Source organism: Hypanus sabinus, chromosome 29 (assembly GCF_030144855.1).
Source record: "Hypanus sabinus isolate sHypSab1 chromosome 29, sHypSab1.hap1, whole genome shotgun sequence".
Lineage (NCBI taxonomy): Eukaryota > Metazoa > Chordata > Chondrichthyes > Myliobatiformes > Dasyatidae > Hypanus > Hypanus sabinus.
Genome location: NC_082734.1, coordinates 7,896,467 through 7,922,613, shown reverse-complemented (window position 1 = coordinate 7,922,613; position 26,147 = coordinate 7,896,467). Strand labels below are relative to the sequence as shown.

Below are 26,147 nucleotides of genomic sequence, written 5' to 3'. Positions count from 1 at the left end.
CGACAGGAATAATGTGCAAACTATAGAAAGGGTGCAGAGGAGATTTAGAAGGATGTTGCCTGGATTGGGGAGCATCACTCATAGGTTGAGTGAACTCAGCCTTTTTTCCTTGGAGCAATGGAGGATGACGGGTGACCTGATAGAAGTGTATAAGATGAGAGGCACTGATCTTGTGGATAGTCAGAGGCTCTTTCCCAGGGCTGAAATAGCTAGCACGAGAGGGCACAGTTTTAAGGTGCTTGGAAGCAGGTACAGAGGAGATGTCAGGGGAAAGTTTTTTTACGCAGAGAGTGGTGAGTGCATGGAATGGGCTGTCAGCGATGGTGGTGGAGGCAGATATGATGGGGTCCTTTAAGAGACTCCTGGACAGGTACATGGAGCTCAGAAAAATAGAGGGCTATGGGTAACCTTTGGTAATTTCTAAGGTAAGGACATGTTTGGCACAGCTTTGTGGGCCAAAGGGCCTGTACTATGCTGTAGGTTTTCTATGTTTCTCTATCCTGTAATTCAGATTTTCCCTCTTTGTATTGCTGCCAGTAAGACAACAAATTTCACGACATACACCAGTGATATTAAATCTGATTCTGTTGCTTAGCAAGGTCTTTGAGAGGTCGTCTCTCTCCCTCTGACTTGCAAAAAAGATCCTTTGGCCATCAGCTGAAAAAAGAGGCCCTTGGCCAACACTTACTCTTCAGCCAAATGTGATTCTCATCACAGTGCCTTTGTTTGAGTTTGCTGAGTACTCAGAAGTGTCACCCCCCCCCCTTCCAAAGTGAGAGGGCAGATCGCTAACTTGGTCTGCAGTGTTGGCATTTATAGAAATGAATAGGTGGTCGAATTTTCGGGCCGAGACCCTTCTTCGGGACTGAGAAGGAAGGAGAAAGACGCCCGAATAAAAAGGTGCGGGGAGTGAAAGGAGGCCAGCTGGAAGAAGGTGGGTGGGAAAGGTCGGGAACTGGAGAGGGAGGAATCTGATAGGAGAGTGGACCATAGGAGAAAGGGAAGGAGGAGGGGACGAAGGGGGAAGCAGTAGACAGGTGAGAAGTAAAAGTTCAGCGAATAGAGGAAGGGGGGGGGAAATATACGTAATAACTTTCCCAAATTCCCGTCATCTCAAACCTACCGCAATGTGTGCAGTATGCAATGCTGTTACAGCTCTGGGGTGTCGGAGTTCAGAGCTCAGCCCTGGTGTCCTCTGTATGTCCTCCCCATGGAATGCGTGCGTTTCCCCTGGTGCGGCAGTTCCCTCCCGCTCAGTTGCCGGTCGGTAGGTTAATTGGTCATTGTAAATTGTCCTGTGATTAGGTTAGGGTTAAGTAGGTGGGTCGTGGGGCATTGTGGCACAAAGGACCAAAGGGGCCCATTCAGCACTGAATTGCTAAAATAAAAAATAAAATGTGGAACAAGCCCTTCCAACCTTCAAACCGCCCAGCAAACTCCAATTTAACTCTAGCCATATTCACAGGACAATTAAATTAACCCAAGACCTGGATGCCTTTGGACTGTGGGAGGAAACCAGAGCTCCCGGAGGAAACCCACGCGGTCACGGGGAGAACGTACAAACTCCTTATAGGCAGCGTCGGGAATTGAACCCAGGCCGCTGGTTCTGTGAAGCCCTGTGCTAACCACTATGCTCCAGTCCATTTCATCTTCAAGTCTTCCCAATTTCTGCAGACATATCTTTACCATTTTTTTTAGATCATTGCAGGCAGAAGGATGTCTGGTGTGTGACGAAGTTGTTAAATGGCATATTGGTGCGGTCACTTGAATCATATCCCTCCCAGCTCGGCCCTGTGAACTGTAAAATGCTGCTGTCAATATGACATGAGGAATCACTCCACTGCGTCTTGGTCTGATGTGGTGTTTGACCCTGGAGTTTGTTCTGGGTGCAGAGGATCCCAAACGTTAAATGATTTCAGATGCCCCAAAGTCCCTCCGTAATTAGCTTTCAGTTATTTCCACTGCCTATTGGCAGATCCCAAAATTTTCCCCACACAGCATGTTCCAGATATCTTAGCTGCCTTTTTAGCTGTGACATTCTCCCTCAGGGATTCAATGAGTTTCTGAAACAAAGTCAAAATCAACAGGGCTACACAAGTTATGTCGTCTTAAAGGACAGCTGTGTGCGCCTAACCTGCCTCCCCTCTTTTCTCACTCCTACCGTTGGGCACAAAGTGCTGGAGTCCTGACCAGCTGTATTTGCCTCACTTTCGAGGTCTCTGCAGTTCCTGTTCTGTGTGTTATTTGGTCATATTTTTATGGTTTGCACGATTGGTATTTTTTTGCAATTTAGATGTTTGACACTCTTTGAAATGTGGTTTGTTTTTTTTTGATTCTATTGCATTTCTTTTCATAATCGGGTTTATTGTCACCGGCATGTATCACGAAACCTGTTAACAGCAACAGTTCAATGCAATACATAATCTAGAAAAAATATAAAATAATAATAATGAATCAATTAATAATATATTAGATTAAAAATCGTGCAAAAACAAATGGTATATATTTAAAGTGAGGGTGTTCAAGGAGTCGATGTCCATTTAGGAATGGGATGGCGGAGGGGAAGATGCTGTTTCCTGAATTGCTGAGTGTGTGCCTTTACACTACCTCCTTCCTGATTGTAGCAGTGAGTAAAGGCCATGCCCTGGGTGCTGGAGGTCCTTAATAATGGACGCTGCCTTTCTGGGACATCACTCCTTGAAGATGTCCTGGGTACTTTGTACCTAAGATGGAGCTGACTAAATATGCAAGCCTCTGCAGCTTCTTTCAGTCCTGTGCATTAGCCCCCCCCCCCCCATACCAGACAGTGATGCACCCTGTCAGAATGCTCTCTGCAGTACAACTATAGAAGCTTTTGAGTGTATTTGTTGACATACCAGATCTCTTCAAACTCCTAATGAAGTATAGTCACTGTTTTCCTTCTTTATAACTGCATCAATATGTTGGGACCAGATTAGATCCTCAGAGGTCTTGACGCCCAGGAATTTGGAACTGCTCACTCTCTCCTTGTGTAGCTGCATGAATCTCAAGGTTGGATATGCTATACATACTTTGATAACAAATGTACTTTGAACTTAACATCAGGATCCTGGACAAGAGAAAATCTGCAGATGCTAGAATTCCAAGCAACACAAAATGCTGGAGGAACTCAGCAGGCCAGGCAGCATCTATGGAAAAACGGTACAGCCGACATTTCGGCCTGTACTTTTATCGACTGTACTTTTTTTTCCCAAGATCCTGCCTGGCATGTGCGTGTGTGCATGTGTCCAACCCCAACCATTTTCAAAGTTCAAAGTAAATTTATTTAAATTCGAAGTATGCATATGTCACTGTGTACTGTACCTACCCAGAGATTCATTTTCTTGCAGGCATTCACAGGAAAATAAAGAAATAATTTGTGGAAAAACTATAAATAAGAAGTCTGACAAACGACCAATGTGCAAAAGAAGACAAGTCGTGCAAACAATAAAAACAATTATAATACTGAGTTGTAATAAGTTTTATAGGTTGTGGAATCAGTTAAGTGTTGAGGTGAGTGAAATTATCCAAGAGCGGGTCCCATGGTTCTCCTTGTTTCCTGGCAGTCTGTGGGAAGATGAATCTCAGGGTTGTGTATTGCATGCATACTTTGATCCTGATGGTTAGGGGTAATAACTTTACTGAACCTGGTGGAGTGGGACATACCGCTTGCCTGACGGCAGCAGCGAGAAGAGAACGTGGCCTGGATGGTGGTGGACCTTGACGATGGAGGCTGCTTTCCTGTGACAGATCTCCTTGTAGATGTGCTCAGCGATGGGGAGGGATTACCTCCTGAGGGATAGAACAGTCTGGCAGCACCCTAGATTGTAATTACATTTTATTTTCCATGCTGTTTTAGAGAAAAATACTCTTTCTTTCTCCAGTCAATTTCTGCAATATTATGGCATAAAATCCACAGGCTATATAAAAAATTTTTTAAAAAAAAAATCAAGTTCTGACTTGAATGCTCTTAGTTGCTGTGATATCCCTGTCGCAAGGAGCCCAAGACAGCCACTCGTTGTCAAGGTTGGATAGATTTTTGCATAGCAGGGGAGATGAGGGTTATGGGGGGAAGGCAGGTGGGTGGAGATGAGTCCATGGCCAGATCAGCCATGATCGTATTGAATGGTGCAGCAGGATTGATGGGCCAAATGGACTACTGCTGCTCCTATTTCTTGTGTTCTAACCATCTAACTTTAAGTTCACTATATCTTTTATGAGAGTGCACCATGTTCACACGAACCATCAACTCACCAATCACGTTTAATTCTCTCCATGTTAACATCCTCTCCCTTTGGATTCTTCCACTCTTGCACTCCTGGGGCAAGGTTAACCCACTGTTCAGCATGTCTTTGGAGGGAACTGGAGCACTCTCGAAGTCGTGCAGGCTCCGCGTAGACAGCCCGGGAGGAGAGGATTGGAACCCTGTGACTCCATCCCACAATCAATTACCTTGTAGGGGGCGGCACGGTAGCATAATGGGTAGCACAATGCTTCACGGTACCAGAGACCCGGGTTCAATTCCCGGCGCTGCCTGTTGGAAGTTTGTACTGTCTCCCTGTGATCATGTGCGTTTCCACTGGGTGCCCTGATTTCCTCACAGTCCAAAGACATGCTGGTCAGTAAGTTAAGTGGTCATTGTAAATTGCCCCTTGATTAGGCTGGGGTTAAATTGGGGGACTGCTGGACAGCGCAGCTCGAAGGGCCAGAAGGGCCTGTTCTGTACCGTATCTCAATAAATAATGTTGATTCTGAATATTGTCATTGGATACCAAAACAACACGGTGTGATTTCCTCGTGACATCAGACCAAACCTCAGCTGAATTGAAAACCAGACGGATTTGTCTGTTTACTCTGGAATTTTGGAAGCTGAGGAAAGACCTCTTAGAATTTTTATAAGTAACTTAAATAGGGTAGACAATCAAATCAGAGTCTATTTCTAGAGGGCATAGCTTTAATGTGAGAGGGGGATAATTTAAAGGAGATGTGAAGGACGTTTTTTTTTACACAGTTTGTAGTGGGTAGGCCGACACGATAATATTGGGATTGTATTATTTTTGGCACTGAGGAGTGCGGAGGAACAAAGGGATTTGAGAATACAAGCTCCATAATTCATTAAAAGTGGTGTCACAAATAGATGGGGTCGTGAAGAAAGCTTTTGGCACATTGACCTTCATAAGTCAAAGTACTGAATGCAGGAGCTGAGATGTTATGTTCAAGTTGTATGAGAAGTTGGTGAGGCCTAATTTGGAGTATTGTGTGCAGTTTTGGTCACCTACCTACAGGACAGATGTGCAGAGAAAATTTACAAGGGCGTTACCAGCTCAAGAGGACCTGAGTTATAAGGAAAGATTGACTAGGTTAGGACTTTATTCCTTGGAATTTAGAAGATTAAGAGGAGCGTTTGGTGGAAATATATAAAACTAAGGGTAAGTGTAAGCAGACTTTTTCCACTGAGGTTGGGTGCGACTACAACCAGAGGTCATGTGTAAAGGGTGAAAGTGAAAAAGTTTAGGGGGAACATGGAGGGGAAAATTCTTCACTCACTGGGTCACGAGAGTGTGGAATTAGTTGCCAGCACAAGTGCTGGATGCGATTTTGATTTCAATGTTTAAGAGAAGTTTGGATGGATGGTAGGGGTATGGAGGGTTATGTCCCGGTGCAGGTCGATGGGGGTAGGCAGTTTTAAATGGTTCAGCATGGACTAGATGGGCCGAAGAGTCTATTTCTGCACTGTACTTTTCTACAACTCCTGAGATACAGTTAAGAGCTTGCCTTCCATACGATTCATACAAATCAGATCACAGTGCATTGAGTTAGAGCAAGGTAAAACAACAACAATGCAGAATAAAGTGTAACAGATACAGAGGAAGTGCAGAGCAGGTACACAAGTGCAAGTTCACAACGAGGTAGATTGTGAGGTCAAGGTCCACATTGAGCTGGAAAGGCGAGACCTCTGCTCTACCAGCTGTGCTGCGTGCTATCCCTAAACTGCAACGTGACTCACTCAGGGTGGACTCCAGAAATGAGATCCTGCCAAGGCATCGAATGCTTGAAAGTGGAAGCTTTTAAGTCCTGTGTGACACAGAGAATATTACACCTAACGACTATTGAAAGGCCTGGATAGAGTGAATGTTGAGAGGATGTTTCCTGTGGTGGTGGAGTCTAGGACTAGAGTGCAAGGCTTCAGAATAGAACAGAAATGAGGAGTAATTTCTTGAGCCAGTGAGTGGTGAATCTGTTGGAATTCATTGCCACAGACAGCTGTGGAGGCCAAGTCATCGGGTATATTTAAAGAGGAGGTTGAAGGGTTCTTGGTTGAGGAGAAGGCTGGAGGTTCGGATTTATTATCCCTCTCTCATGGAAAATGAGACGAGGATAATAATTTGTCACAGTGGCCATTGACAGAACTGGACCTGGGCGTGGAGAAATGGCAGACTTTCCGTGAAGAGACTGAAGCAGGAGGTTGTACATTGGAATACCAACAGAACATCAGAGGCACAACCGAGACAAATCATTCTCAACACAAAGACCCCGCGATGTTCTCTAAACCGGAGTCCGCTTGAACTAACCATAGAATACGTAAAACCCGTGGAAGTCACAATTACCTTCACAAGATTAAACAGAAAGTGCAAGAGCTTAACGATCACAATTCATAAATATAGCTGCTCAATGCTTTACATCACACCACAGAGGTCTGCGGGGCCCATGACATAAATCGTTAATGATGGAATTGGGGGGCAGAGTAATTCTACTCCTATGTCTTGTGATCTTCTGAAACACAGAAATGTATCACTCAACTTGCTTATTGGCCATGACAAGGTCCAACTTGCAAAGTGAATATCTATTGCTTCCTAATTCCCCTCAGGAGTGTGCCGGGGGTGGGGGTGGGGGGAAGGAAATGAACCTTCACCCTGAAATGGCTCAGTCTATGTGTTAACAGTGCTGCATGATGTCAGAGGGCAAAGGGCAAGAGGTAAAACAGATGGGCGCTGACCTCTCAGTGACTGGAGAGGACACAGTCAGACTGAGCCCATCAGATATCTCCACATTCTTTTGTGTGTCTCCATCCCCCTCCCCTCTCTCTCGTTGTCTCTCTCCATCTCGATCGAAATCTCCCTCCCTCTCCTGCTGCTTCTTTCTCTCACTGTTTGTCACTCAGCCCATTGTCGTGTCTTCAATATTTGAACTGTGTTGTAAATTATTTTATACTTTGACAACTAGAACACAGCGACCATAGTCGACCTTGACCGACAAAGGCCTCCTGTTTCACTAAGTTCCCATAATATTAATAGTTTCATAAGTCCAATGCACATCCGTACATTTGTTGATTAACAGAAGTAGTTCCCCCACTTCACTTTTAGTAATCATTCTTTCATATCCATTTTATGCGTCTTAAGTGCTATTCGTTACAATACTGTGAATGAACAGTTACCATAATGAAGGCATTTTTTGTAGACAAAGGCAACAAATAGTATAAAAACGAAACCCAATCACTTCTGAGATTCACTACGCTCTGGGTGAAGAACATTGACACTACATTGATTGGCCTAATCTCAAATAATAATGAGGCAGCCTGTGTCATCACACTGACACAGTGGTGTCAAGTAAACAACCTCTCCCTCAGCGAAGGAGGAGTGGAGACAGGCTAACCCCTATTGACATAAATGGATCTGGGGTTGAAAGGGTGAACAGCTCAGCATACACATCACCGAGGATATCTCGTGGTCTGTACCCACTGGCCGAGTGGTGAGAAAGGCACATCAGTGCCTCTTTAACCTCAGAAGGTTGAAGAAGTTTGGTACGGGCCCCCAGATTCCATACCAGGGGTACATTTGAGAGCATCCTGACTGGCTGCATCACTGCCTGTTATGGGAACTGTACTTCCCTCAATCGCAGGACTCTGCAGAGAGTGGTGCGGACAGCCCAGCGCATCTGTAGATGTGAACTTCCCACTATCAGGACATTTACAAAGACAGGTGTGTAAAAAGGGCCCGAAAGATAATTGGGGACTGAGTCAACCCAACCACAAACTGTTCCAGCTGCCACCATCTGGGAAATGGTACCACAGCATAAAGGCCAGGACCAACAGGCTCTGGGACAGCTTCTTCCACCAGGCCATCAGACTGATAAATTCATGCTGATACTATTGTATCTCTGTTATATTGACTGTCCTGTTGTACATACTATTTATTATAAATTACTATAAGTTGCATATTTAGACAGAGACCTAACGTGAAGATTTTTACTCCTTCTGTACATGAAGGATTTAAAAAAAAAAAATACAAGTCAATTCAATTCTCTCACAAGCCCCTAATTTTGACATGGTGACCCTGGGTTCATGACACCCCAGCCAGGAGAAATTTATTTGATCCTGAGCTGTAACCTGGAGCAGGCCCCTCTGGCCCAAAGAGACACGCTACCCACCAGCCCACCTATTTAACCCTAGCCTGATCACGGGACAGTTTACAATGACGGACTAATCTACTAACAGTCTTTGGACTGTGGGAGGAAACCAGAGCATCCAGAGGAAACCCACATGGAGGTCGTCCAAACCCTTTACAGACAGCGTGGTGATGGAACTTCGAACCCCGCCGCCCCAAGCTGTAATAATGTCACGCCAACCCCAACTCTACCGTGATGCCCCTGTCTCCCCCTGCATTTACCTGCCAAGCCCGGTAAGGATTTTGTACGCTCCAGTGAAAGGTGGAAATTGGTTTGACCTGTTCCTACTGGGTCTTGCACAATGGACTATAACATGTTCTTTCACTTCTGGTGTTTGGTTTTAAGAAAAGCTGAAACTGTGACATAAGAGCCAACAGCACACGGGACAGGAAACAGTCCTTTACTCTCAGCGACACACTCAAAATGCTGGAGGAACCATATATTCTGGATATATACCTCAAGAATGGTTGAAAAGAGATAAATATTTAATGAATATACTGGCTGGTAAAAAGACTCTTACTAGGAAATGGTTATCACAGGAGAGCCCAACTTTAAATACATGGATGGAAATTACAATGGACATGTGGTGAACTACATATACCTGTCTGGACACGCCCCCCACCGCCCCGCTGACTGCTCCTGTGGCTCCTCCCACGGACCCCTGTATAAAGGCGATTGGAGACACAGCCCCGGCCTCAGTCTCCAGGATGTAGTGTGGTGGTCAATTGCTGCTTGTTCTTTCTTCCAGCCAATAAAAGCCTACCTTAACCCACGTCTCAGAGTTATTGATGGTGCATCAGGACATTTACAAAATGGAGAAGATAACAGCATCTGTTAACCATAAGCTGGAACAATTTGATTCATACTGGGGAAAAATGGTTTAACTACATAATGCCTCATAGGCCTGATTTTATTCTCACAAATCAATGAATATGTTTTTAAAAAAATCACTCCCTACTTGTACATAGTTCTTTCCTTTTGCTTGTTTTTTTCTTTCCACTCTTTTCTATAAGTGTATACCTCAGATGAATACTTTGTGGAGATTTGTGATATATATGATATATATGTACAATGTCTGAAATACATCTTATGGAAATGTTTGATGAACTTCAACAAAAAATATAAATTACAAATTGCTGGAGGAACTCAGCAGGCCAGGCAGCATCTATGGAGAAGAGTATTGTTGACGTCTTGGCCTGTATTTCCAGCTCGGATTTCCAGCATCTGCAGATTTTCTCTTGTTTGTGATTCAGTCCTTTACTCTACGGGCTTTGTAATTCATTCTGTGATACGGATCTACCCCTTAGTAATAAAGAGACACAGAGAGAATCTGAAATTACCTACAAGTACCTTTATTGTCTCAGCTGAAGAGCACGTATATTTACACAACCTGTGTGTACACCTAAGTTTTTCTGACCCATCCTGAACATTAAAACAATAGAAAAGATATTACCCGGGGAAGGAGTCTATGCTGCCCATGTCTTCCTCAGAGTTCCGATTTAATCTCACGTGTCTGTGGGGTCCTCCACATCCTCGATGATTAGAATCTGAAGAGATGTCGCTCCTTTGCATTTGAAGCTTATAGCTCTTGTAGTGTTCCTCATGATGCTCTTCCATCCCATTGGCTCAAGGTCACCTGACCTACCTGGGTCACCACCTTGTTCATTCTGGTCCGGGGCTACAGCCGGCATTGTTTTATCGTCTCTGCTCTCAACCTTGTGCCTTTGTTCTTTCCACCTCTAACTGGTTCAAACCAGGTGAGTCTAATGAGATTACAGATTGCTTCTCCTGCAAGCCCGCCACTTTACATTTTATATAGCTTCTCGTCTGCGATTGTTCTCAGGTTTAGCAGGTCATTGGTTGAAATTCCTTGTGCCCATCTTCAATTGCTCTGATTACGTTATCGCAGAGCAAGAATCAGTTCACAAAATGGGGGGGGGGGGGGGGATGCATGGACGGTATCACAAAATGGCCGCCTTCATTCCTGTTCACTAACTTTCATTCTTTCTGGCCAACAATGCACTTTAGAAGGCGCTGGTCAGATTATATTTGAGCAATTTTGAAGCCCATATCTAAGAAAAGATACCTTAGGCCCTGGAGAGGGTCTAGATAAGGTTCGCAAGAACGATCTCAGAAATGAAAGGTTTGACATGTGAGGAGCCTCAATATCTGTAGGCTTGGATGGGTGGGTGGAGTGGATCTCATTAAAACCTACGGAGTACTGAAAGGCCTGCATGAAGTGGACGTGGAGAGGCTGTTTCCATTAGTAGGAGGGTCAATGTAAAGGGATCCCTTTAGAATGGAGATGAGGATGAGTTTTTACAGCCAGCGGGTGATGAATTTGAATCTGTGCAATTTGTTGTCACAGCGGGCTGTGGAAGCCAAGTCACTGGTTGTTGTAGGGGCCAGGAATCTGTTCTCTATCCGCATGGTAGTCCATGTTGTGTGTGTTTATGTTTATTATGGTAATTAGTCACGTGGGTTGGGTGTGGTAGAGGCGAAGAGTTTTAGTTACTTATTCATAACTTGTGTCTTTAGTTCAGTTAGAATTAGAGACAGTGGGAAATGACATCTTTCATGTTGACCACTTAACTTTGCTCAAAGCCACTTAATTACATTTTAAAATGGCTTAATTACGTTGAAGAAAGCTTAAGTATGTTTATTACACTAAGACTGATGATTTTGTTATATCACTAGTACTAGTTCATTAGTTTTATCATTTCCAGGTTGTTCATTGTGCTGGTTTTTCAATAAAGGATTGAATATTTTCTTCGACTTTGAAGCCTTATTATTGGATTTGATTAGAAGGCACATCACACGGGATTAATCCCCACCCCCCTCCCATGCTTAGTCTCCCAGCGACGATAGTTTGTTCAAGTAGCCACAACAGGTGTATTTAAGGCAGATATTGATAAGGTCTTAATTAATAAGGGGATTAAGGGTGACTGTGAGAAGACAGGAGAATGGGATTGAAAATAAAAGGTGTCATGATAGAATAGTGGAGGAGCAGACACGATGGGCTGAATGGCCTAATAATGCTCCTCTTTCTCATGGTCTTAGCTCAACAGAGCTCTGTCAGCTCTGCAAATTGGCTAAATGGCCAAGTTATTGGGTATATTTAAAGGCAGAGATTTATAGATTCTTGATTAGACAGGGTAATGAAAGGATACCGAGAGAAGGCAGGAGATTGGGTTTGAGAAATGGATTAGCCATGATGAAATGGTGGAGCAGACTCAATGGGCCAAATGGCCTAATTCAGCTCCTCTAACGTATGGTCTTAGAAGTGCAACTCTGGCACCAAGTTTGATGCTCCACAGCATCTCAAATGGAAGCTACCAGATTGGCATGTCATCCACCACCCTAGACCCCCCATTCCCACCAGCCCCAGCACACGTGGGCAGTGTAGTCTATGAATAAGATGCATTGTGGCAACTCACCAAGGCAGCAGCTTCATGGGGCTGCCACCACCTCCAAGTATTCTCACGTTCTCTAACAGAGTAGAGGAGCACTGGTCGGCCCATTGAGTCTCAGACTAATCCCATCCAAACCCCTTTTCCCTCTAACCTGTGTTCTCTCTCTCGTACAGCATTACATCACAAAATGGCAGCAGAGAGCGGGGTCATTTTGCAGCCAGTTCCCCAAAATGTCCGCCAGTTCCCATGGCAACACTAACACGAAATCAGAATCAGATTTATTATCGCTAACATATGTCGTGAAATTTCTTGATTTTTGTGGCAGCAGTCCAGTGCAATACATAAACTATAAATTTCTGTAAGAACTATATTTTTAAAAATTAATAAGTAGTGCAAAAGTAGTGAGGCTGTGTTTATTGGTTCATGAATATTCCCATTACCAACCCGAAAGAGCTTTAACATTACCTCAGACTAATAATCTTGCACTAGTTCAGTTCAATGCCGGAAGGGCTCTGTATCTCAATAAATAAATACTAAAATATAATTTTGAGGTAAAATTTTAAGTGGTCAATTTACCAATCAGGGTGTGAGAGGCAACTGGAGCGCCGTATGTGGGAGCCTGCAAACACCACACAGAGAGCGCTGGACGTCAACATTGAACCTGCATCACTGGAGCAGCTCCAGTACTATATACTTACAAGTTTTACGCCACACTGACTTGCGAATAACTTGCTGGTTCTTCATCATATAAATCCTGCAGTTCACCAGTTGTTTATGGTTTTCTGTGTGTTGTCGACAAAGCTGGAATTTAGAGAGTCGGACAGCAGGGAAACAGGCCCTTTGGCCCAAGTCATCGTTGGATGCTGCTGTTCGAGATCTGCGGTCGTTCAGCCATCAGGGTTGAGACGAATCATCGCTTTGTGATTGCTTGCTCTGGACAACAAATTTTTTTCAGAAGTGTTACTTCCTGAGAAATTTTTTTGGTTATGATAGACCATTTCCACATGGAATCTGCAGAAACAGGAAGTTAACTTCTATTGAATATGATGTGTTAAATTGTGTAACGGTGCTGATGCTTTGCAATAGTTCGACTAAGCTAAAAATGTTTTGTTGAGAATTTTTATTCATACTCAGCACCTCTGAGGCTTCTCACTTAAGTGTCCAACAATAATCAGGCAGCACTGATGGATTCCAGTTGCCCTGATACCGTTTCTCCATGACCGCAATGTCCCGGTGAAACCTTTCACCGTGCTCGTCACTGACAGCGCCAAGATTTGCGGGGGAGAAGTCTAAATGGGAATGCAGAAAATGAATCTTTAGTGACATGTTGTACTTCATGGTTTTGTATGTTTGAAGCATGTTGTCAACCCACTGCACGTAGTTTGGTGCTCTGTAGTTGCCAAGAAAAATTTCAACACCATCCTTGAATGCCTTCCATGTGATTTTCTCCGGTCCCAGTAGAAGTTTTTCAAATTGCCTGTTTGATTTGTGGACCAACGTAAATGCCTTCCTTAATCTAGGCATCGTTTATTCTGACTGGAATTATGGATTGAAATAACGCATATGGGCGATTTCAAAAAAATGGTGCGTGATAGGTAAATTTCACGGTGATTTTCATGATCAGCAGCCCCAAATCCACAAGATGCACCCAAAAGCATTCAGGAAGCAAAATCTTTGTTGTCCAGTGTTATTAAGCGTCAAGAGAACAAAAGGGATTGGGCAAGGAGAGTAACGAGAGAAAAGCCGATGGCAGAGAAAGAGGGCTCAAGACAATGTGTTCTGCTCCTCTTGTACCAGTGTGCTAACTCCATAGATAACAGGCATTCCATTAAAAATTTGTAGATAAGAGTTAACCAATCAGATAGCCCCTATTTAAATAACGCAATACCCAAGAAGCTTCCGGAAGAACACAGAACTGTAACCCCGAGGAAACACACTGCCTCATGTTGTGGTTCCGGCAGAGTCCGTGATCCGAAGTTCAGACTCCGGTTCTGCACGAGCGGTGGATTTTCGGACTGACTGTGCGGCCTAACGCTTCGCTATCTCCAGGAACGTGTGCCCTCGGGACTGGGAGGTCCGGAAGTCAGGGAGCAGCCCCGCGGGTGTCCCAGTTCCTCGTCAATCTCGCCAACTGAGGCGTCAGGACTGGAACCCTGAGGCAGCGGGCAGTGTGTTTGCTCATCACCGGCTGCTGTCGGATGGCCCCTGTACTTGAGTGATTTCCCCTCCCCCTTTCTCTTTCAATGAGTGAGAGCCTGTTGGTCCTCAAGTGGGTGGGGGGCGGGGAGTGTGGGTTTGGAGAAGCAATGCAGAAGATTGTAGCATTGGAAAAGCAAGTAACTGGTCTGTGTTCTCATTATTGCAGAAGCAAACCCTTTCTCCCTCATTGGGTCGAGATCTATAGTTTTGATGGACTCTTTGGTGCTTCTGCTGCTTGGGGAAGGGGTTTGGTACTTCTGCTGTTGCAGGTGAGGGTGGAGCCAGGGGTGGTGGGGGGGGGGGGGCGGTGAGCATCAAGTCTTTAGAATCAGGTTTAATATCATTGGCACATGTTGTGAAATTTGATAACTTTGCAGCTTCTGTCGTTCTGTTAGAGTTTCTTTGCTTTGTGGTCTTCTGTGAAGTATGTGAATATCAGGTCATGTACTGTGTACATACTCTATTAAATGCACTTTGAAAAGGTTTTAATAATTGCCTATAAAACAACTATTCAACCCCCTTGGAAGTTTTATTGTTTTGCAACATTGAATCACAGTAGATCTAATTTGTCTTTTTTGACCATGATCCCTAGAAAAAAGACTCTTTCATGTCAAAGTGAAAACAGATCTCTACAAAGTGATCTAAATTAATTACAACTATATGTTGTAGCCCGGGGAAAAGTACACATTTGACAACAACTACTTTTTCAGGTTTTAATTCCTTTATCTGTTTTAGATGTTTAGTGCCAGAAGAGGGTCTTAAAACAAGATGAACAAACTTTACAATCAGATCCCCCATTACAATCTCCGTTTAATGTTCAATCCACACACTTGTGTGTCCACCAGTTGCGTATGCAGTATAAAAAAATACAAAGGAAATCGCACAAAACTAATACAGTACTAATACGGTAGAGGCAATTCATTCTGCTTGGCTGGTAAGGAACCTTGTACAAGCCACGCTATCCAGCGTCGAGACCTTTACTCGTGAAAGTCTCTCCTCACCATGCGGAGCACCTCTGGAGGAGCTTGGACCCTGTGGTGAACTACATATACCTGTCTGGACACGCCCCCTGCTGACTGCTCCTGTGGCTCCTCCCACAGACCCCGGTATAAAGGCAATTGAGGCCTGAGCCCTGCCCTCAGTCTCCAGGATGTAGCGTGGTGGTCAATTGCTGCTTGTTCTTTCTTCCAGTCGATAAAAGCCGATATCTCGCCTCACGTCTCAGAGAGTTATTGATGGTGCATCAATCCCAAAGCCCCACCAGCTTCGGCAGCAGAAAGCCAAATGGTCTTCCCGCTATCCCGCACGTGCGTAATGACATCACCATCTCCACTTAAAGGCACAGACAACTATTCTAGCATTACCCAGGTGAATGCCTGAACACACTTAACGACAATGAATAGCATTCAAAGGTCACCTGGTGACATATAAAACACAAAGTAATTGATTGCATAAGGATTCACCCCCTTTAATATGACACACCAAATCAGCAATGGTGCAGCCAACTGGTTTCAGAAGTCACTTAATTAGTTAAATAGAAATCACCTGTGTGCAGTCAAGGTGTTTCAATTGATTGTAGTAAAAATACACCTGTATCTGGAAGGTCCAACTGCTGGTGAGTATCCTGGCAAAAACTACACCATGAAGACAAAAGAACACTCCAAGCAACTCCGCGAAAAGGTTATTGAATAGCATGAGTCAGGAGATGGAAACAAGAAAATTTCTAAGTCCCTTGGAGTACAGTTAGGTCAATCATCAAGAAATGGAAATATGGCACAGCTGTAAATCTAACTAGAGCAGGTCATCCTCAAAAACTGAGTGACTGTGTAAGGAGTCTAGTGAGGGAGGCCACCAAGAGACCTATGATAACTCTGGAGGAGTTACAAGCTTCAGTGGCTGAGATGGGAGAGACTGCACATACAACAACTGTTGCCCAGGTGCTTTACCAGTCGCGGCTTTATGGGAGAGAGGCAAAGAGAAAGCCAGTGTTGAAAAAAACTCACATGAAATCTTGGCCAGAGTTTACCAGAAGGCACGTGGGAGACTCGGAAGTCAGCAGGAAGAAGGTTTTGTGGTTTGTTGAAACCGAAATTCAGCTTTTTGGCCACCAGACTTCATCAAAAACACCCCATCCCTAACATGAAGCATGGTGGTGGCTGCATCATGCTGTGGGGATGCTTCACTGCAGCAGGCCCAGGAAGGTGGAGGGTAAAATGAATGCAGCAAAATACAGGGAAATCCTGGAGGAAAACCTGATGCAGTCCGCAAGAGAACTGCGACTTGGGAGAAGATTTGTTTTCCAGCAAGTCAAAGACCCCAAGGATAAAGCAAAGCTGGAATGGCTTAAAAACAACAAGTTAACACCCTGGAGTGGCCAAGTCAGAGTCCAGACCTCAATCCCATTGAGAGTTTGTGGCTGGACTTGAAAAGGGCTGTTCACTCACAATCCCTGTGCAATCTGACAGAGCTTGATAGTTTTGTAAAGAAGAACGGGGGAGCAATTGCAGTGTTCAGATCTACAAACCAATAGAGACCTGTTCACACAAACTCAAGGCTGTAATTGCTGCCAAAAGCACACCTACTAAATACTGACTTGAAGCAGGTGAATACTTATGCAACTAATTATATTGAGGTTTATATTTATAATTAATGAAGATCACTTTGTAGAGATCTGTTTTCACCTCGACACAAAAGTGTCTTTTTCTGTTGATCAGTGGCAAAAAAAGCCCAATTAAATCCACTGTGATTCAATGTTGTAAAACAATAAAATATGAAACTTCCAAGAGAGGTGAATACACCTTAAAACACTCTATATAGGTAATTATATAAAATGCATACAAGCAGAAGGAAGTTAAACTGCAAAGAAAATAACATTCATACAGTCTATTGCAACATCATCCAAGACAAACAAGAAGCTTGTCTAAGCCAGTCCCAATCTGCCCTTGTAAACACTTTCGATGTGGCTTACTTACCTGGTATTCTACTTGTCCTACTTGTCAAATCTACTTGTCCCAATGAAGGTTTTCCATCTCTGTCTGTCCTTGGCCTGTCAGATGTAGAAGGATTCTTCATTGCTGTTTCCGTAACAATTTTGTTTGACCAGTCAGGGTTGTTAGTCCTGAGCTGAACCCTCCAAACCTGGAGGACCAGTGGACCACTCTTAGTCTGGCCTCTACCCTTTGACCTGTTTGGCATGGGTGACCCAACCAAGATCCAAAGTTGACTTCAGCCAACATAGCTCTCCGGGTCATTGGGGCAGACAAGCCTCCAAACCACACTGCATTTGTGTCCTCTTGGAGGCTTTGTATGGCTAGTCCAGTTGAACTTCCGGTCACTGATGCCAACCCATGACAGAGAAGGTGGTGATGTGCTGCACTGGTGAACGACTGCAGTCCCACTGGTAGAAGTGTTCCGCAGTGCCGTTGGGAGGGAATTCCAGGGTTTAAACCCGGCAGCGATGCAGGGACAGTGATGTACTTATCAAGTTAGCAGTGTGGGACTTGGAAGTTGAAACTTTACCCTTGCCCTTCTGGAGAGACGTGGGGGGGTGCCGCTGGAGTTACAGGTGGCGTATACCGCAGTCGCAATTTGTCGGGGAGGAAATGAATATTGGGGGTGTTGAATGGGTGACCTGTCCTGTCCCGGGGTGGTGTGCAGCTTCTTAAGTGTTAGAAGGTTGAAGAGCACAGTGCAGCCCATGATCTTGTGCCGACCTTTGAACTTTAAGATCAACCTAACCCTTCCCTCCCCTGCCCTAAAATATCTCTACAACTAGCACCCCTGTCAGAGCCTTCCATGCACCTACCACCCCCTGTGTTTAAAACCCATTCCTCTGGTATCCCCCCCCCCCCCATATTCTTCTCCAAGCACCGTAAGTTGTGCCCCTTCATATCAGCCGTTTCCACCCTGGGAATAAATCTCTGGTTATCCATTCTATCTACTTGTTTTATCATCTTACACACCTCTATTACGTTACCTCTCATCCTCCTCCCCTCTAAAGCCCTCGTTCACTTAGCCTCTCTTCGTCAGACACCCTCTTTAACCCAGGCAGCATCCTGGTGAATCTCCTCTGCACCCTCTCTAACCCAGGCAGCATCCTGGTGAATCTCCTCTGCACCCTTTCTGACCCAGGCAGCATCCTGGTGAACCTCCTCTGGTCTAACTAGTGCTTTTTAGATCTGCAGGATTACTCCGCAGCTCTTGAACTCAACGAAAGAGAACATGTCCACTTTATAAACTTGTGTGGTAACTTTGAGGGAGCTGTAGACCTGAATCTCAATATCCCTCTGTTCCTCCACCTAACTAAGAATCCTGCCATTAACCCTGTATTCTGCCTTTCAAGTTGACCTTCCAAAGTCAAAGTACATGTATGTCACCATATACAACCCGGAGATTCATTTTCCTGTGGGCATACTCAATGAATCTATTGAGTAGTAACTGTAACAGGGTTAATGAAAGATCAACCAGAGTGCGGAAGACAACAAACTGTGCAAATGCAAATATAAATAAACAGCAATAAATAATGAGAACATGAGGTAAAGGGTCTTTAAAGTGAGATCATTGGTTGTGGGAACATCTCAATGATGGAGCGAGTGAGTGTAGTTACCCCCTTTTGTTTAAGAGCTGATGGTTGAGGGGTAGTAACTGTTCCTGAACTTGGTGGTGCGAGTCCCGAGGCTCTTGTACCTTCTACCTTGATGGCAGCAGTGGGGAGAGAGCATGGCCTGGGTGGTGGGGATCTCTGATGATGGATGCTGGTTTCCTGTGACAGCATGTCATGTAGACGTGCTCATTGGTTGGAAGGGCTTTACCTGTGACAGACTGGGCCAAGTCCATCATCTTGGTAGGAATTTTCCGTTCAAAGGCATTGGTCCAAAATGTAACTATTTTCCAGTGTGGAGTGTTGGAGGTGCACCTCTCCAGTCAAGTGAACGCTCCTGATTTGTGTCTTGTAGATGGTAGAAAGGTTTTGGGGTGTCAGGAGGTGAATACCCTGGCAGCAACCTGGTCTTGTAGCCGAGGTATTTATATGGCTGGTCTGTTGAATCTCTGGTCAATGTTGTCAACCTACGGCATTGATCCTGAAGGAGGTGGAGATTAATAATCTTTTAACTTTGGAGCAAAGGAGGATGAGAGGTGATTTGACAGAGATGTACAAGCTGATAAGAGGCATTGATCCAGTGGCTTATTCCCAGGGCAGAAATGGCATCACTTTAAGGTGATTGGAGGAAAGTATGGGGGGGGGGGTGGTTGGAGATGTATTTTCCACAAAGAGTGGTGGGAAATGGTGGTAGAAGAAGATACGTTAGGGACATTGAAGTTCTTAGGAAAGTAAACGACAGAAAAATGCAGAGTTACGTAGGGGTGAAGGGTTAGATTGATCTTGGACTAGGTTAAAAGATCAGCACAACATTTTGGGCCGAAGGGCCTGTTCTGTGTAGATTAATGAAAGTACGCACTTCTGGCTGTAATACAGAAGAGAAGGTTGGTGATTTGATCTACCACTGAAAGGCAGTTGAGTTTGGTTAGACCTGGGACTTTGCTCGAGGAACTGCAGCTCTGTTTCCGGAAGCTGGGATGATCAATTTCCAACATCACCCCCCCCCCCCCACCCCATCTTGCTCTATGCAAAGTATGAACTTTAGGGCTTCTTCAGCTGAGGGACTGCAGAAGGTCTAGGAGACCCCACCAGTTAGTTCTGGGGAATGAAAATATACGAACATCATAAATATAGATGTGTTATACCACACAGCTCACAAACTTCTTTCAACCAGAAACATATATTTTTAAATAAACGACACACCTAATCCTGTTTTCTCTTCTCTGTCTTCCCTCCAGAACCGAGAATTCACTGCTTCTCAGCGAGGACCTCATCCAGGTACGTTGCTGCTACAAACTTAGAAGACCCCTGCTATGTAACTCAGAACCTTTAATGCCAGGCTGTGCTTGCACTATAAGCGGGCATGCTGGGAAACGAGCAGTGGACTGAGGCAAATGGTCCCATTTTCTCCGGCACGCCTGCAAGAACATCCTGACATTAAAGGTTCTGAAAAGAAACAGAATTATAACCCAGAGGCTTCTCACTGCCCACTGATCTTGACAACCCGCCCATCCATTCCCTTCTGGCCCTTCGAGACATGCTGCCCGACAACCCCCCCAGTTTAATCCAAGCCGAGTCACAGGACAATTTGCGGTGACCAATTAATCTACGGACAGGTGTGTCTTTGGACCGGGGGAGGAAACCAGAGCACCCGGAGGAAACCTGCACGATCACAGGGAGAATGTGCAAGGCCCTTTCAGGCAGTGGCAGGATCTGAACCTGGGTTGCCGGTACTGTAAAACACTGTGCTAACCACTGTGCTCTCCTGACTAGTGGATCAGTCCAGTGTTGGAGGCTTTTCGCAAAGGAGTCATAACTCTCATGCATTTTGACATTCTCACTATGTGTCACACAGTTTAACCACACTGGTAGTATTTGTACATGCAGGTTAGAGATGCTGAGGGACGAATTCAAGTTCATTTATTGTCATTCAACCAGGTACATGTATACTGCCAAACGAAACAATGTTCCTCCAGACCAAGGTGCACAAAACAGTACTTCTAACTGCACACACAACACATAAAGTAACATTACCACAAATAACTTAACAAGGCATTTACAACAACCTTCTGGAATATTTATATACAAGTTGTTAATTTATTTGTAGTAATACTTACGACACGTTAAAATGCAGAAGTTAAGCTAGTGATAAGACCTGGGTGGGGGTAGGGAGTTCAGTAGTCTCACTGAGGGACGAAGCTGTTTCCCATTCTAACAACCTTTGTCCTAACACTACTGTACCTCCAGCCTGATGGTAGGGGTCAAAGAGATGGTTGGACTGATGGGAGGGGTCATTGACAATACCGAGGGCCCTGCACTCCTGATAAATGTCTCGGAACGGTGGAAGAGATGCCCCAGTGATAACTAATACTGAGGCAGCACTGTCACTCTGGTAACTAAGGAAGTCTTGTATTGCCTGAGATGCAATGCCTAAACTAATTAATCTGTCTTTAAGGCACACTGTGAGGTAAGAGGCCTGGGTTTTTAGAGAGTTGAACAAAACGCTTTTTCTTCGATCGGTCTTCGGCCTTTGTTGCTATGGCAACTCTACTACCATGTCGATGCAGAGTGAGTTGATCTCGCACCTTCTTTCTTGTCTCCCCCATCGATCAGTTTGAGAACAGGATTGAACCAGCGCGGCGCGCCACATCCAACACGTACAAGAAGCTGCAGGCCTGCCTTCAAGGTCAACAGGGGTCAGATCTGGAGAGACGCCTGGTGAGTGAAGCAACGCCGTGTTTATAACAACGGGCTGATGCCCCGTCACGCACACTTCAATCTGCGCGCAGATGAAATTAGCCTGAGTGATACCAGCAATCATGGCTTGGATGCTTGAGAGGGGTTGGAAGGAAGATGCTGTGAGGCCGTTTCCCTGTTTGGAGAACCGAGAATTGGGAGGGGTTCAGTGTGTTGGCAGAAGGGGTTAGACCACGTTGGGACTAAACTTTCTTCACATAGAACCTTTAGACTTTTCAACCCCAGAGGCTAGACAGCCCAGCGTCTGCGTGTCCAAACGTGAATCCAGGTAGACTGGAGGCTGAAGACGATGGCCTGTCTTGAGATGAGAGGAGTGAGTGTGTGTGTGTGTCTGTGGAAATTGGGTTTGTCTTGTTGCTTGCTGTGTTCTTTGTTGCTCTGCCAAGCATTGTGAGCACACTAAGCTTGCTCCGGAACGTGTGTGCCACACCCTGCGGGCTGCCTCCAGCGCATCCTCTGGTGTGTTCTTAGCGCAAACGATGTGTTTCGCCATGCTGTATGTGTCATGAAGTCACAGAAAAGGACAGCACAGAAACAGGCCCTTCAGCCCATCTAGTCCGTACTGAACTATTTCAACCTACGTGTGATAAATAGAATTGTAACTTAAATCGTAATCATTAAGATATTCATGGCTAGAGTTGCTAATTTATTGGATAAAAAATGAAATAGACATGGGAGCAGAATTAGGTCATTTGTCCCATTGAGTCTGATCTGCTATTTATCATGGCTGATTTCTTATCCTCTCAACCCCATTCTCCTGCCTTCTCCCCATAACCTTTGACACCCTTACTAATCAAGAATCTACCAACTACTGTTCTAAATGTACCCAATGACTTGACCTCCAGAGCCATCTGTGGCAATAAACTCAATAGATTTACCATCCTCTGGTTAAAGAAATTACTCCTCATCTGTATTCTAAATGGACGACCCTCTATTCTGAGGCTGTCCGTTTGGTTGCAGACTCCCTCACTACAGAAAACATTCATTCGATCCAGTTAGTTAGTTAGTTACGCCGCTGGCATTTAGGGCAGTAATGAAGGCCCTCCGTCTCTCTCTGTCCTATACCGTCGCACACAGATATAGAAGGGTTTTTTATTGCTGTTTCCATGACAATTCTATTTTATCAGTCAGGGTTGTTAGCCCTGAGCTGAACCCTGAAGCTGGAGGACCGGTGGACAACACTCAGTCTGGCCTCTACCCCCTGACCTGGGTGACCCTATATGCCAAAGCATAAAGCCCTGACTCCGGCCAACACAGCTCTCTGGGTCATTGAGGCACGCAAACCTCCAAACCCTACGACAAGGTTGTGGGCCTCTTACAGGATCCACTCTATCTAGGCATTTCAATACTAGTCATATTTCAATGAGATTCTACCCCATTCTTCTAAACTCCAGCGAGTGTACAAAATTCTGAGGGGTATAGATAGGGTAAATGCAAGCAGGCTTGTTCCACCTGAGGTTTTGTGGGACTACAACCAGAGGTCATGGGTTAAGGGTGAACACAGCACCATCCAGAGACAGAGAAGCAGCTTCAGCGGCAGGTTGCTGTCAATGCAATGCTCCTCAGACAGGATGAAGAGATCATTACTCCCCAACGCCATTCGGCTCTACAATTCAACCACCAGGGGCAAGACATGTTAAAGTGCCGGGGTTAGGACTGAGCTTAAGTTACCACTCAATGCACTTTAGTAAACTATTTAAGAACTTTTTAAAAGCTATTTATTAATGCTGTTTGGGAGGGTGATTTTAGATGCATATCATATTTATACTGAGTTAAATACTGTATGTAATTAGTTTTGCTACAATAAGTGTATGGGACACTGGAAAAATGTTGATTTTCCCCTTGGGGATGAATAAAGTATCTATCTATCTAAAGGTGAGAAGTTTAAGTTATCACTCGGAGGGTGGTGAGAGTGTGGAATGAGCTGCCGGCACAAGTGGTGCATTCGAGCTCGATTTCGATGTTTGAATAGTTTGGATAGGTACATGGATGGGGGGTGGGGTAGTATGGAGGGCTTTGGTTCTGGCGCAGGTTGATGGGAGCGGGCAGTTTAAATGGTTTGGCATGGATTAGATGGGCTGAATGGTGTGTTTCTATGTTGTACTTCTCTCTGACTCTACAGGCCCCAGTTTTCCATCCCCAGGTTTTTTTTTTAAAAAGAGTCCAAGGAGGAGCGAAAACTTATCGCTTCACGATTGTTTATTTGACGTTTAAAGGGAAAAAAAACAGGTACAGAACACATGAAACTAAAGAGAAGAAACTTAAGACAAAGATAAGATGGCAATTTTTTCAGAGACCGGCGCTGTTAACCAAAGCCAAGGCAAATTCCTGAGATAAGCAAAGGGCCGATTAAAAGACACACAGTTACAGTATATGTCTCATGCCAACACTTCAAAGGGTAAACTGTTATGTAACTGCTATACCACTCTTCCACCAGTAGGTGGGGACAAACACCATGTATTGTGAAAAATATGAGTCAGTAAACTGCAATTCCAATTTAAATCATTAATTCAACTAATGTCTTTTAAAAGTATAAAAAAAACTGATTCCAACAATGGAAAATACATAGAAACAGACTAAATAATTATCAACAGGACAAGGAGATCGGAAAAAACCCATTTAACAAATGTTATGCAGGGACAGTTCGGGTATTACACCTGAGTGAGTTTTGAGAAGCTGGACAGTTACAGGAAAGGTGCTTCAGAGATGATGTGTATTCCTGGTGGTGATGGACTTGTAGCATCTTCCTGATGGCAATTTGGTGAATAGGTGACTGCTAAGAGTAGACGCCAGAATAAGAAGGTGAGACAGTGGCTTCTTCCCCTCCCTTTCCACTCTCATCCCGAAACGTCGGCTGTTTATTCCCCTCCAAAGATGCTGCCTGACCTGCTGGGTTCCACCAGCGTTTTGCGTGTGTTGCTGTGGATTTCCAGCGTCTGCAGAACCTGCTGTGTCTTCGAGAAACGGCAGATGAAAATAATACCGTGAAGATGTGTTGTAAAGAGTTGCTGAAAGTGAGATTGGACTGTACCTGCTGCAAGTATCTAATCCCAGCCCCAATGGAGAGTTGTCAATTTGAAATGTGATTGTTTACCCCATCCCCAGAAGCTGCCAGTCATGCTGAGAATTAACTCCACTCCCCCACCCCCGACCTTGCCTGTATTCACACCCTGGCATACACGTATCCACTGTCCCTACCACCCTCTACTTGTCCCTTCAGTCCACCTTCTCTTCCCTTGGGGAGAGCTGCCACCTTTTAAGATTTTAAGGAGGTCAACGTTATTGTATGTCAGAACGTGCAGTGAAAGGTATCCAGAGTTTACTCGTCCTAACCCGTAATCTATGGAACTGCAACGCTGTGCTGGGAGGCAGCCGGCAAGTTTCCACATGCTCCTGGCACCGACGTGGCGTTCCCTCAACGGACTAACCTCTTACAATGCGGCAGGAAACCCAGGCGGTCATGCGGAGAGCGTACGAGCTCCTTACGGACAGCGGCGGGGTCCGCCGACTGTGTGGACCCTGCATGTCTTCCCGGGGGGGGGGGGGGGGGTTCCCTCTGGCTATCCCTGTTTCCTTCCACATCTCAAAGACGTACAAATTGGGGAATGGCTGTAAATCGCCTCTGTTGTGTAGGTGAGTGGCAGTGTCTGGAGGGAAGGTGACGAAAGCTCAAGGAGGGTAAGATGGGTGAAGTCACGCTTGGCATAAAAAGGAGTGCATCTTCCTAAGCCTGTTATTCACTGTTTAGGTGTGCACCCTTCCGATGTTCCTGAAGTCCTACTTGGTTCACTGTGACTACCCCCTCCCTCCCCGCCATCACCTTGCTCTCAGTGGCCACTATTAGCCACAGAAGTGGACCCCGGTGCAGTCTTCTGCTTCTGTAGCCCATCCACTTCAAGGCTCGACGTGTTGTGCATTCAGAGATGCTCTTCTGCACACCACTGTTGTAACGTGTGGTTATTTGAGTGGCCCTTGGACTAGTCTGACCATTCTCCTCTGACTTCGCTCTCCTTGACAAAGGCATTTTCATTGAACAGTTCGGCACAGAAACAGGCCTTTGGCTCACAATGTGTCGTTCGCTGGATTCTTTTTTGTTTGCCATACCATTCTCTGTAAACTCTACTGAAGGAGATTCCAACCCGGGGTCCCTAGACCCCTTGCGTAAATGCGTTGGTCCTTGCAATTAAAAAAAAGGTCGGGAACTGCTTGCTTTAGAGACTGTTCTATGTGAAAATCCCAGGAAATCAGCAGTTTTCGAGATACTCAAGCCTCCCCATCTGCCACAAACTATCTTTCCACAGTTAAAGTCGCATTTCTTCCCCATCCTGATGTTTGGCCTGAACAGCAACTAAACCTCTTGACCATGTCTGCATGCTTTTATGCATTGAGTTGCTGCCACGTGATTGGCTGATTAGATATTTGCATTAATGAGCAGGTGTACCTAATGAAATGGCCACTGATTCCCTTCGGCAACGCCTACAATAATTGTTTCTTGTTCTGCAGAAAAAGATGCCGCTGATGGTGTTGTCACAGTGTATGGCAGAAAGCAGTAGAGAGCTGGACAGTGAGTCCTTCATTCGGTGAGTCAGTAGCCGTCCGTTAAAGGTGGAAGTCTAGACGTGGCCGGGACGAGGGACAGGAATGTTCCAAGCATGCCCCGCGAGGTGTGGAGAATGACCAGAGGGAAAATAGTTACGGAAATAACATCAAAATGG

At 45.0% G+C, this 26,147-nt stretch overlaps 1 protein-coding gene across 1 annotated transcript in view; it reads left to right on the top strand.

The window, feature by feature from the left end:
• The window catches only part of LOC132382949 (SH3 domain-binding protein 1-like), an 80,959-nt gene that overhangs the window by 5,729 nt on the left and 49,083 nt on the right, over nt 1-26,147 (top strand). The window contains exons 2-4 of the mRNA XM_059953558.1: nt 19,914-19,953; nt 21,289-21,393; nt 25,936-26,012. Of these exons, the coding sequence (XP_059809541.1) occupies nt 19,914-19,953; nt 21,289-21,393; nt 25,936-26,012 (222 nt within the window). The remainder of the gene's footprint in view (nt 1-19,913; nt 19,954-21,288; nt 21,394-25,935; nt 26,013-26,147) is intronic.